Here is a 13,382-nt window from a genome sequence, read left to right on the forward strand (position 1 = left end):
TTTGGGTAATGCACGAGAATGAAAAGGAAAAATTTTGGCAGAAAAATGTAATTCTGCGGTCCATTATACGAGCGCAGAATCACTCTGCGGGCCGCATAATTGCCGCAGAAGTGAGCAGGAGAAGGGCCAATCCGGGAAAATTATGCGGTTGATTATGCGACCGCATAACTGTTTTGCGGTGCAATATGCGATCGCATAATAGTTATGCGGACCGCATAGTGACTGCACACACAGACAGATTTTGCCCAACTTTGGACACCAATATGAGATCGATATGCGATCCGCATAACCATTATGCGGTCGCATATGCGACCGTAGAACCTGTTTTGGAGCTTCATTTTAGGTTTTTAAAACCCGACCCTACTTCGTTAAATACACGTTTTGGGCCATTTTTGAGAGATAATCTGACATTTTAGAGTGAGAGAGGGTGCCCTAGAGTGAGAAGGTGTTCTCCAATAATTGTTCTTCAATTCTTGCCCAAGTTTTGGAAGATTGAGAAGGGAAACTCACTAGGTCTTCATCCTAGAGGTAAGATTCTACACCCCAACCCTCAATTTTGAATTTTGTGTAGAAATGGATAATAAGCAAGATAATTTCTGGGCAAGAGGGTTAGTTATTGTACATGCATGTGTTATCAAGGGGTGTAGAAAGATTGTTGAGCTAAAAATGGTAAAGGTTGGGTTGTGGGATGATGGAATCCTCCATAAAAGGATATTGAAACCTTAATGCACATCTAGTGTTTGATAAAATGCTCAAATGAACTAGAACCATGATCATCTTCCTAATTTTGGTTTAATTTGCTATATTTCTAAAATAGATTGAAGTTGCTAAGAATTTCGGAACATTTAGACTGTAAGGAAGCTCAAGTGAGGTATGTTGGCTAAACTCTTCTTGAAGAGTTGGAATTCTCATTATCCTTGTGAATTCCGAGATGTTGATTATAAATCGAGTATTCCGATCAGCTTTGTGATGAAGATATATGTTCAATTCGTATTTCAAATGCTCTTATCATATTGCATTATAAATTGAGGATGTGTCCCAAACTATGTATTACGTATCCACATGTTATAATTTCTAGTCGTGATTTATGTGAAAGGTATTATGCCAAGTTGTGTAGAGATTGTAATTGTGATACACCTCCACCCGCATACATTGGGGTGAGGCGGCATGACCGCTTTGTGTGGGGATTATGGTAGATAGATCGTGATTGTGATACACCTCCACCCGCATATATATTGGGGTGAGGCGGCATGACCGCTTTGTGTAGGAATTATGATATTGTGGGACTGCACCTCCACCCGCTTACATTGGGGTGAGGCGGTACGACCACCTTGTGTATAGTTTTGGTATTATTGTGGCACCACCACCCGCATACATTGGGGTGAGGCGGCATAGCCGCTTTGTGCAAGTTCTTAGTACTGTGGTTATATATCCACCTGCATACATTGAGGTGAGGCGGCAGGGCTGCTTGATTAGAGTTGTGGTATTGTACGTACACCTCCACCGGTATACATTGGGTGAGGCAGCGAGGCCGCTTTGTGTGAAGATGGTTACATAGGATCTCATCTTAAATCCTATAAATGTTGTTGATAGCTTTTAATAAGCTTGCTATGGTTGAGACAGTTATCTATATTATTCTATTGCCGCACTGGTACATTATAATTATCTTGTATTTCTAAATTCTTAAATTGGTGTTTAGTTTTCATACTAGTACTATTCGACGGTACTAACGTCCCTTTTGCCGGGGATGCTGCATCTTTAAATGGATGCAGGTGGTTCCACAACAAGAGACATTGATCAGTGATAGCAGTACACCTTCTTCCCAGCTGACTTGGTGAGCCCCACTTCATCTCGGGGTCATGTATCTTTTGATATTTATGTATTATGGTTGAGGTATAGCCGGGGCCTTGTTGCCGGCATTATCATTGTACTCTTCTTTATCCATAGAGGCTCCGTAGACATAGTGTGGGTTGTGTATTGGTGTTGGGGAAAGACAAACTATGTTATGTTGTGGTTGTATTACTTGTCCATTTGAGACTTTAAAAATGATGAAACTATTAGTAAGAAATTGGTAATTACAGACATGACCACTTTATTATTTAATTAAGGAAAACATATATTCTCTTTATTCATGAATGGGTTTGGGTAGAAGGAATCTAATAGGCTTGCTCGGTCGGGTTCACTCGGTTGAGCGCCGGTCGCGCTCCTCGATTTTTGGGGCATGGCAAACTTGGTATTAGAGCCTAAGGTTTTAAAGTGTCCTAGGATGTCTCAGAGCCGTGTCTAGTAGAGTCCTTATTATTGGTGTGTTGTCGACCACATCTATAATTAGGATGCTACATGGGCATTTAGGAATAATACCCTTCTTTCATGTTCTTGATCGTGCGATAAAGCTGGCTGTAAGATTGTTCCTCCTTTAACTCCTGTGTTGCTCTAATATTCAGTACATGGCGCCTAAGAAGATGGCAAGAACTAGCCAAAGAGCCAATGTCACCCCAGGAGTGACAGTTGACCCTATAATTGATGCTGCGGGTGAGCACCCGAGGAGTGAGAATATTCCTCCAGTTACTACACAACATGACTCTACTACAACTGATCAGACCGCACCTGTCCCTATACCTACTAAAGGTGCAACAGTTCCTCCAACTGATATACCAGTTCCACCTCCATCTCCAATTTTTGATTCTGGTGTGTCTGATATTGATATTAGGGGATCCATACAATTGTTGACATGGTTAGTGGCTTCTCAGGCCCAGAGATCGAGTGTTGGGCCTACTTCTTCTACTCATCCAGGGGAATCTATTAGTTCCAGGGTGAACAAGTTTCTTCAGTTATATCCTCCAGTGTTTACGGGTGTTGATCCCGAGGAGGACCCCCGGGACTTCATTGATGAGATACACAAAACTCTCCGGGTTATGCATGCAACAAAGACGGAGGGAGTAGAATTGGCCTCCTACCGCCTGAAAGGGGTGGCCTACTTTTGGTTTGAGTTGTGGGAGGAATCCCCTGAGGAGGGAAGCACTCCGACAAGGTGGGGTGAGTTCACAGATGCCTTTATGGATCATTTCTTGCCTGCCGAAACTAAGGCAGCTCGTGCCGCTGAGTTTGAAAGCCTGAAGCAGGGTAGTATGAATGTGTGGGGAGTACCATATGGAGTTTGCGCGCCTATCCAAGTATGCTATTCACATGTTGCCCACTATGGAGGCTAGAGTGCGTCGGTTTGTACAGGGCCTTAGCCCCTTGGTTATCAATGAGGCCTCTACAGCTACCTTGAATTTCGATATGAACTATGGTAAGATGGTGGCATTTTCTCAAGCCACAGAGACCCGTAAATTGAAGAATAGAATGGAGCGTCAGAGTAGCAGCAACGCCCGGTCCGCGGGCAACTTTGGTGGTTCTTTCGGTGGTGGTGGTGGTAGGTCGGCATTCAAGGGAGCGTCATCAAGACCATCCCAATCATTTGCCCAGTCTTCGATGGGTGCACAGTTATCTGGACCCAGTCAGGGCAACAGGGGACCCCACCAACAAGGTCGGCCCGATAGAAGGTTTCAGCAGCGGAGGCTTCCATGCCCTAAGTGTGGGAGGATGCACTTTGGGTCCTGCTTCATGGACCTACCTGTATGCTATGGGTATGGTGTTAGGGGTCACATTCAGAGAGATTGCCGCTCATCCCGCCGAAATATGGGCAGAGGTGCGGCACAACCAACTAATTATGCAGCTACTACATCCACAGCACCTCCAGTTCGAGGCACCCCAGCACCCGTAGGGAGTGGTGCAGCTAGGGGTGGTGCACAGAATTTGGGAGGACCCAGTAGATTTTATGCTATGCAGAGACGTCGGGAATCAGAGGCTTCTCCAGATGTTGTCACAGGTATATTGACTGTCCAATCTCATGATGTATATGCTCTTATTGATCCCGGTTCCACTTTGTCATATGTCACTCCTTATGTTGCTATGGAATTTGGGATAGAACCAGAACAGCTTCATGAGCCGTTCTCTGTATCTACTCCGGTTGGTGAGTCTATTTTGGCCGCCCGGGTTTATAGGTATTGTGTTGTCACGTTGTGTGGTCGGGGCACCGTGATCGTTCTTATTGAATTGAGAATGGTCGATTTCGATGTGATAATGGGGATAGATTGGCTTTACTCTTGTTTTGCCAAGCTTGATTGCTGAACCAGAACTGTTAGGTTCGAATTTCCAAATGAGCTAGTTATTGAGTGGAAGGGTGATGATGTAGTGCCGAACGGTAGGTTTATTTATTATCTTAAGGCCACGAAAATGATCAACAAAGGATGTATTTACCATTTGGTCCGGGTTACGGACACCGATGCTGAGGCACCTACACTTGAGTTCGTGCCTGTTGTGAATGAATTTCCGGGAGTATTTCCGGATGAACTCCCTGGGATCCCACCAGACAGGGAGATTGATTTTGGGATTGATGTGATGCCAGATACACTTCCTATATCTATTCCACCCTACAGAATGGCACCGGCAGAATTGAAGGAGCTAAAGGAACAATTAAGAGATTTGTTAAAAACGGGTTTCATCCGGCCGAGTGTGTCACCTTGGGGCGCACCGGTCCTTTTTGTAAGAAAGAAAGATGGGTCACTGAGAATGTGTATTGACTATCGGCAGCTTAATAAGGTCACAATCAAGAATAAGTACCCACTACCAAGGATAGATGACTTGTTTGATCAATTGCAAGGTGCCAGGTACTTCTCCAAAATTGATTTAAGATCTGGGTATCACCAATTGAAGATCAGGGAGTGGGATATTCCGAAAACAGCTTTTAGGATCCGGTATGGGCATTTTGAATTTCTGGTGATGTCGTTTGGGCTAACAAATGCCCCAGCAGCCTTCATGGATCTTATGAATCCAGTTTTTAAGCCATTCCTCGACTTCTTTATGATAGTGTTCACTGACGATATTCTTATATATTCACGAAGTCAGGAGGACCATGCCGATCATCTCAGGGTAGTTCTACAAACCCTGCATCAGCACCAGTTATATGCAAAGTTTTCAAAGTGTGAATTTTGGCTTGAATCAGTCATATTCTTGGGTCATGTAGTTTCTAGTGAGGGAATTAAGGTTAATCCTCAAAAAAATTCAGCTATGAAGAATTGGCCGAGGCCTACAACTCCAACAGAGATTCGCAGTTTCTTAGGTTTAGCTGGGTATTACAGAAAGTTAGTGGAGGGGTTTTCTACTCTTGCCTCTCTATTGACTAAATTGACGTAGAAGGCAATTAAATTCCAATGGTCAGATGCTTGTGAAAAGAGTTTCCAGGAATTAAAAGCAAGATTGACTACGGCACCGGTGTTGACTCTACCAGAGGGTATAGATGGATTTGTGGTGTATTGTGATGCTTCAAGAATCGGGCTTGGGTGTGTATTAATTCAACATGGGAAGGTGATAGCCTATGCTTCTAGGCAACTAAAGAATCATGAAAAGAACTATCCAACACATGATTTAGAACTTGTGGCAGTGGTATTTGCATTGAAAATTTGGCGTCATTATTTATATGGGTCCATGTAGATATATTCACGGACCATAAGAGTCTTCAATATATTTTCAAACAGAAAGAATTGAATCTGAGGCAGAGAAGATGGCTTGAATTACTCAAGGATTATGACATTGTTATTTTATACCATCCGGGGAAGGCTAATGTTGTGGCGGATGCTCTGAGCCAAAAATCTATGGGTATCTTAACACACTTGGAGGCACACAAAAGGCCATTGGCCAAAGAAGTTCACCGATTGGCTAGTTTGGGAGTTCGTCTTGCGGACTCTAGCGAAGGAGGGGTAATTATGCAAAATAGGGCTGAATCATCACTTGTAGAGGAAGTCAAAGAAAAATAATACAACGATCCATTGTTGGTGCAATTGAAAGAGGGGATTCATAAACATAAGACCATGGCCTTTTCTCTTGGCATGGATGATGGTACACTAAGGTACCAAGGGCGACTATGTGTTCCAAATGTGGATGGTCTCCGTGAAAGAATTTTGACTGAAGCTCACACTACTAGGTATTCCGTGCTCCCAGATTCTACAAAAATGTATCATGATCTTAAGGAAGTCTATTGGTGGAATGATATGAAGAGGAATGTGGTAGACTTTGTGGCAAGATGTCCAAATTGTCAGCAAGTGAAGGTCGAACACCAAAGGCCCGGTGGGTTGGCACAGAACATATAAATTCCAATATGGTAATGGGAAATGAATAATATGGACTTTGTGGTAGGATTACCGCGCACTCCGTGCAAGTGTGACTCAATTTGGGTGATTGTGGATCGACTCACGAAGTCAGCTCACTTTTTGTCGGTTAAGTCCACCAACACAGCAGAGCACTATGCTCAGTTGTATATCAAAGAAATAGTCAGGTTGCATGGCACCCCAGTTTCCATCATTTCTGATCGGGGAGCACAATTCACTGCTAATTTTTGGAAGAAATTTCAGCAAGGTTTGGGTACTCAGGTGAATCTCAGTACAGCCTTTCACCCACAAACTGACGGGCAGGCAGAGCGAACTATTCAAACGCTTGAGGATATGTTGCACGCTTGTGTTCTGGACTTCAAAGGTAGCTGAGATGATTATTTACCACTCATAGAATTTTCATACAACAATAGCTATCATGCTAGCATTCAAATGACACCATTCGAGGCTTTATATGGTAGGAGATGTAGATCTCCCATTGGGTGGTTCGAAATTGAGGAAGTAGAGTTGATAGGTCCAAATCTCGTGCATCAGGCTATGGAAAAAGTTAAAATCATTAAGGAGCGGTTGAAGACTGCTCAAAGTCATCAAAAATCCTATTCGGATGTTCATCGTAGGGATTTGGAGTTTAAAGAAGATGATTGGGTATTCTTAAAAGTTTCCCCCATGAAAGGGGTAATGCGATTTGGTAAGAAAGGGAAATTGAGTCCGAGGTATGTCGGACCGTACAAAATCATTTAGAGGATCGGTGAGGTAGCATACAAGCTTGAGCTACCACCTGAGATGTCATTAGTACACCCGGTGTTTCATGTGTCCATGTTAAGGAAAGTAGTTGGAGACCTGACAGCCATTGTTCCGGTTGAGACTATTGAGGTAAATGAAGAATTGACTTATGAAGAGATTCCAGTTTCTATTATTGATCGGCAAGTCCGAAAGTTGAGAAACAAAGAAATTGCATACGTGAAAGTGCTATGGCGAAACTAACAGGTTGAAGAGGCTACTTGGGAGGCCGAAGAAGAAATGAAGAAAAAGTATCCTTATTTATTTGAATAACCATGTAATTATGAGCTGTGCTTTAAGAAAATGCTAAGGGATATTCCAATTAAATATGTATGACTTGTACATTTGGTGTTAAGGGCGTTCCGTTCTGGTAATATAATTGCTTGTGAGGCCACAATTGATGTTGTTTTGTATTATGTTACTTTGTTGGATTATGTATATGCTGTTAGGATGTGTTTCTGGGGCTCTCTGATAGGTGGATAGGCCTAATTACAAAGGAAACTCTAGCGAAATTTTTGGAAATTTAGGGAGTTAGTCAAATTTTGGGTTGCTGGTGTGTGGTATGAAAGACTAAGTTGCATAAGATGTTAATAACAGAATTTGACCCCCATTCGAGGACGAATGATCCTAAGCGGGGGAGAATGTAACACCCCGGAAAAAAAATTCAAAGTACTTAAGTGTAAGGCCTGGTAAAATTTGCAAAAAAAATAATGTTTTATGGTGCCGGACTAGGCTTACGTGTTTGAGGGTTATAGAATTTCTTCACGAAGAGCTTGCTCGCCGCGGCTCGGACTTTTTGGGTTGAACAATGCACGAGAATGAAACGGAAAATTTTTGGCAGAAAAATATAATTCTGCGGTCCATTATGCGACCGCAGAATCACTCTGCGGGCCGCATAATGGCCGCAGAAGTGAGCAGGAGAAGGGCCAGTCCGGGGAAATTATGCAGTCGATTATGCGACTGCATAACTGTTTTGCGGTGCATTATGCAATCACATAACAGTTATGCGGACCGCATAGTGACTGCATACACAGACAGATTTTGGCCAACTTTGGACACCAATATGCGACCGATATGCGGTCCGCATAACCATTATGCGGTCGCATATGCGACCGTAGAACCTGTTCCGGAGCTTCATTTTTGGGTTTTTAAAACCCGACCCTACTTCGTTAAATACATATTTTGGGCCATTTTTGAGAGATAATCCGACATTTTAGAGTGAGAGAGGGTGCCCTAGAGTGAGAACGTGTTCTCCATTAATTGTTCTTCAATTCTTGCCCAAGTTTTAGAAGATTGAGAAGGGAAACTCACTAGGTCTTCATCCTAAAGGTAAGATTCTACATCCTAATCCTCAATTTCGAATTTTGTGTAGAGATGGATAATAAGCAAGATAATTTCTGGGCAAGAGGGTTGGTTATTGTACATGCATGTGTTATCAAGGGGTGTAGAGAGATTGTTGAGCTAAAAATGATAAAGGTTGGGTTGTGGGATGATGGAATCCTCCATAAAAGGATATTGAAACCTTAATGCACATCTAGTGTTTGATAAAATGCTCAAATGAGCTAGAACCATGATCATCTTCCTAATTTTGGTTTAATTTGCTATATTTCTAAAATAGATTAAAGTTGCTAAGAATTTCGGAACATTTAGAGTGTAAGGAAGCTCAAGTGAGGTATGTTGGCTAAACTCTTTATGATGAATCGAGTATTCCGATCAACTTTATGATGAAGATATATGTTCAATTCATATTTCAAATGCTCTTATCATATTGCATTATAAATTAAGGATGTGTCCCAAACTATGGATTACGTATCCACATGTTATAATTTCTAGACGTGATTTATGTGAAAGGTATTATGCCAAGTTGTGTAGAGATTGTGATTGTGATATACCTTCACCCGCATGCATTGGGGTGAGGCGGCACGACTGCTTTGTGTAGGGATTATGGTAGAGAGATCGTGATTGTGATACATCTCCACCTGTATATATATTGGGGTGAGGCGGCATGACCGCTTTGTGTAGGAATTATGATATTGTGGGACTGCACCTCCACCCGCTTACATTGGGGTGAGGGGGTACGACCGCTTTGTGTATAGTTTTGGTATTGTTATGGCACCACCACCCGCATACATTGGGGTTATGCGGCATAGCCGCTTTGTATAAGTTCTTAGTAATGTGGTTATATATCCACCCGCATACATTGGGGTGAGTCGGCAGGGCCGCTTGATTAGAGTTGTGGTATTGTACGTACACCTCCACCTGCAAACATCGGGTGAGGCGGCGGGGCCGCTTTGTGTGAAGATGGTTACATAGGATCTCATCTTAAATCCTATAATGTTGTTGATAGCTTTTAATAAGCTTGCTATGGTTGAAACAGTTATCTATATTATTCTATTGCCGCACTGGTTCATCATAATTATCTTGTATTTCTAAATTCTTAAATTGGTGTTTAGTTTTCATACTAGTACTATTCGACGGTACTAACGTCCCTTTTGCCGGGGGCGCTGCATCTTTAAATGGATGCAGGTGGTTCTACAGCAGGAGACATTGATCAGTGATAGCAGTACACATTCTTCCCAGCTGACTTGGTGAGCCCCACTTCATCCCGGGGTCATGTATCTTTTGATATTTATGTATTATGGTTGAGGTATAGTCGGAGCCTTGTTGCCGGCATTATCATTATACTCTTCTTTATCCATAGAGGCTCCGTAGACATAGTGTGGGTTGTGTATTGGTGTTAGGGAAAGACAAACTATGTTATGTTGTGGTTGTATTACTTGTCCATTTGAGACTATAAAAATGATGAAACTATTGGTAAGAAATTGGTAATTGTAGACATGACCACTTTATTGTTTAATTAAGGAAAACATATATTCTCTTTATTCATGAATGAGTTTTGGTAGAAGAAATCTAATAGGCTTGCTTGGTCGGGTTCACTTGGTTGAGCGCCGGTCGCGCTCCTCGGTTTTTGGGGCGTGACAATCTTCCGAAGAGATGAACTTCCAATAGAAAGCCAAGGGTCAAAATAGAGCTTTAAACATCTCCGTCAAATGTGGAGATAAAGTGGTGTCCCGAGTACTTGTTGATGGAGGATCTGAAGTCAATATCTGCTCGCTCTCTATTCTACGAGAGCTGGGTATCCATCTGAGAGAAGTGAAAGAAATCTATGTGAGAGTAAGAGCTTTAGACGGGTCATAGAAGGATGTCATTGGGGAAATATATTTAGCTCTGCAAATTGGATCAGTTGAGTTTTCCATACTATTCCAAGTAATGGACATTTCATCCTTATATAACCTATTGCTAGGAAGACCTTGGATACATATGGCGGGGGCAGTCCCGTCTACCCTCCATCAGTGCATAAAGTTCGAGTGGGGTTGTCAAGAGATTGTAGTTCACGACGAATGGAGCCAATCAACTTATCTGGAACATGCAGTTTCATTCATAGAAGGATTAGACGAGATCGCTTTTCATGCAGTCGAGATTATAAAGACCACGGAGATAGAGGAGACTAAGCAAAATCTAGGTATGCTGTCACCATACAGATCAAAGATGGTTATGAGAGAAATGATGAAATACGAGTACCGACCAGGGACCTAGATGGGAGCCCGATTAAGCCGGTCAGCCTCCAACTGGAAGACTTCCACCGGTGGCATCGGGAAGAAGGCTTTTGTATCAGAGCATGTTCTGGGTCTGGGTCAGAGCTCAACAATAGGGGATGACATCATCGACGGAATGGGAAGGCTGTTCGTAACCGTGATCGAAGAATGCTGTGACAAAATTTATATCAAGACACCGACCATTCGGAATGTCGAACCAGGAGAGGACTTGCAGAATTGGACCGCCATCCCGTCTTTGGTCCACGGGGAGTCTTGGTAGTGTAGAATTGTAAAACCTTTTGAAAAGAAAATGCATGGTCAATTGAGGCTTGAACTGTGCCTGTACTATTTTGTCAATTGCCTCCTTGAACACTCAGACGTTCCTTTCCGATGAAATAAAAAGAATTGCTTTCTTAAAATTATTGCAAACTTATTTATCACTTCATTTATACTTAGTTTTTCTTTTCAGTAATCAAAACGATAAAAAACCGTGTTCTGTGATTATGACATGTAATGAAACCCTTGAGCAAAGCAATCCATATTACAAGGAATACGATGAAAGCATTATGCCAGATAATCTCCCACAAGAGATCGAACAGTTAGAAAGACAAAAAAAACCTAACCTTGAAGAGACAGAAGTGGTCAACATGAGAAGCAAAGAAGATGTGAAAGAAACTTGAATCAACATCCATTTAGAAGTAGAACAGAAAGAAGAATTGGCCGAACTCCTCCGACAGTACATCGACGTATTCGCATTGTCATATGACGACATACCCGGATTAAGTAACGACATCATTTCACATCGATTGCCTACCGATCCTGCCAGACTGCCAGTCAAACAAAACCCCAGAAGGTTTTAGTCGGATTTGAGTTTGAGGATAAAAGAAAAAGTGACGAAAACAGATAGAGGTGAACTAGTGAGAGTCACCAATAATTCCACATGGTTGGAAAATATCGGACCGGTGCTAAAGAAGGATGGGAAGATCGATCAAGATATGTGTGGATGGATTATCAAGATCTTAATAAGGCCAGTCCAAAAGATGATTTTCCTTTACCAAACATTCGTATCCTCATCGACAATTTCACGAAGCACAAGCTGCAGTCATTCGTGGATTGTTTCGCCGGGTACAATCCGATCCTAATGCATGAAGAAGATGCAGAGAAGACATCGTTCACTACACCTTGGGAGTTTGTTGTTACAGAGTCATGCCATTCAACCTCAAGAACACTAGTGCTACTTACATGAGGGCTATGATGACCCTCTTTACGACATGATCCACAAAGAGATCGAGGTATATGTGGATGACATCATCATCAAATTTCAAAAGAGTGCAGAATATTTGGACGACCTAAAGATGCTTTTCTAACATTGCGGAGGTACAGTCTGAAGTTGAATCGCGCAAAATGTGCATTCAAAGTCCTTGCCAAAAAATTGCTAGGTTTCATCGTAAGCAGGAAAGTGATAGAATTGGATCCTTCAAAGATCAAATCCATTCAAGACTTACCGTTGCCTAAGAGTAAGAAGGATGTGATGAGTTTCCTTGGCAGATTAAATTATATCAGCAGATTCATATCTCGGTCTACGGCAATTTGCAAGCCTATTTTCAAGCTGCTGAAAAAGGATGCCACTACAAAATGGACAGAAGAGTATCGGAAGGCCTTCAACCAGATCAAGGAGTACTTGTCAAATCCACCAATATTGGTTCCTCCCGAGCCCGGGAAGCCATTGTTGTTATACTTGTTAGTTCTGGATAATGCATTTGGATGCGTGTTGGGATAACACGATGAAACCAGGAGGAAAGAGCAAGCTATCTACTACTTAAGTAAGAAGTTTATACCGTGTGAAACCAAATTCACTCTGATAGAGCGCACCTGTTGTGCTTTGACTTGGATCGCCTAAAAGTTAAGGCATTACATGTCGGCATATGCCACATATATAATATCCCGGCTTGACCCACTCAAGTATATCTTTGAGAAGCCGATGCCTACAGGAAAGCTAGTCAAATGGTAGATTCTTCACAGAGAATTTGACATTGTGTACGTAATGCAGAAGGCCATCAAAGGAAAAGCCTTAGCTGATCACCTTGTAGAGAATCTAGTGGACAAGGATTATGAGCCGCTCACTACATACTTTTCGGACGAAGAAATGTTGTTCGCTGGAGAAGACATTGCAGATTCATACCCAGGATGGAGAATGTTCTTCGATGGAGCAACAAATTTCAAAGGGGTGGGAATTGGACCAGTCTTAATTTTAGAATCACTACAGCATTATCCGACATCAGCAAAGATAAGGTTCCCCTGCACCAATAATATGGCCGAGTACAAAGCATGCATCCTCGGGATCAGGATGGCGGTCGAAATGAACATCAAAGAGCTTCTGGTCATAGGAGATTATGATTTGTTGATACATCAAGTTCAAGGAGAATGGACCACCATTAACATTAAGATCATTCCGTACCTGCATTGCGTAAAGGAGTTCTTCCAGAAGTTCACAAAGATCTAGTTCAAACACATTCGCAGGATCCAGAACGAGTTTGTCGATGCTCTCGCAACCTTGTCATCCATGATCCAACATCCAGGTAAGAATTACATCGACCCTATTGAGATAGAGATCAGGGATCAACATGTGTATTGTTTCCATGTAGATGAAGAGCCGGACGGTAAGACATGGTACTACAACATCAAAAGGTTTTTTGAAATAAGAGAGTACCCAGAGAATGCCACCAATGGTCAGAAGCGAGCACTCGGAAGGCTAGCAAATCACATTTTCCTCAATGGGGAAGTCTTGTATAGGAGG

The 13,382-nt window shown here is 42.4% G+C and overlaps 1 protein-coding gene across 1 annotated transcript; it reads left to right on the forward strand.

Annotated features, from left to right (window-relative positions):
• The first annotated feature begins 12,629 nt into the window (after window positions 1-12,629).
• LOC142175914 (uncharacterized) lies at window positions 12,630-13,088 on the forward strand. The gene has a single exon (XM_075242921.1). It carries the CDS (start codon window positions 12,630-12,632, stop codon window positions 13,086-13,088), a length of 459 nt encoding a protein of 152 aa, XP_075099022.1.
• The last annotated feature ends 294 nt before the right edge of the window (window positions 13,089-13,382 follow it).

Source organism: Nicotiana tabacum, chromosome 22, assembly GCF_000715075.1.
Source record: "Nicotiana tabacum cultivar K326 chromosome 22, ASM71507v2, whole genome shotgun sequence".
NCBI classification, from domain to species: domain Eukaryota; kingdom Viridiplantae; phylum Streptophyta; class Magnoliopsida; order Solanales; family Solanaceae; genus Nicotiana; species Nicotiana tabacum.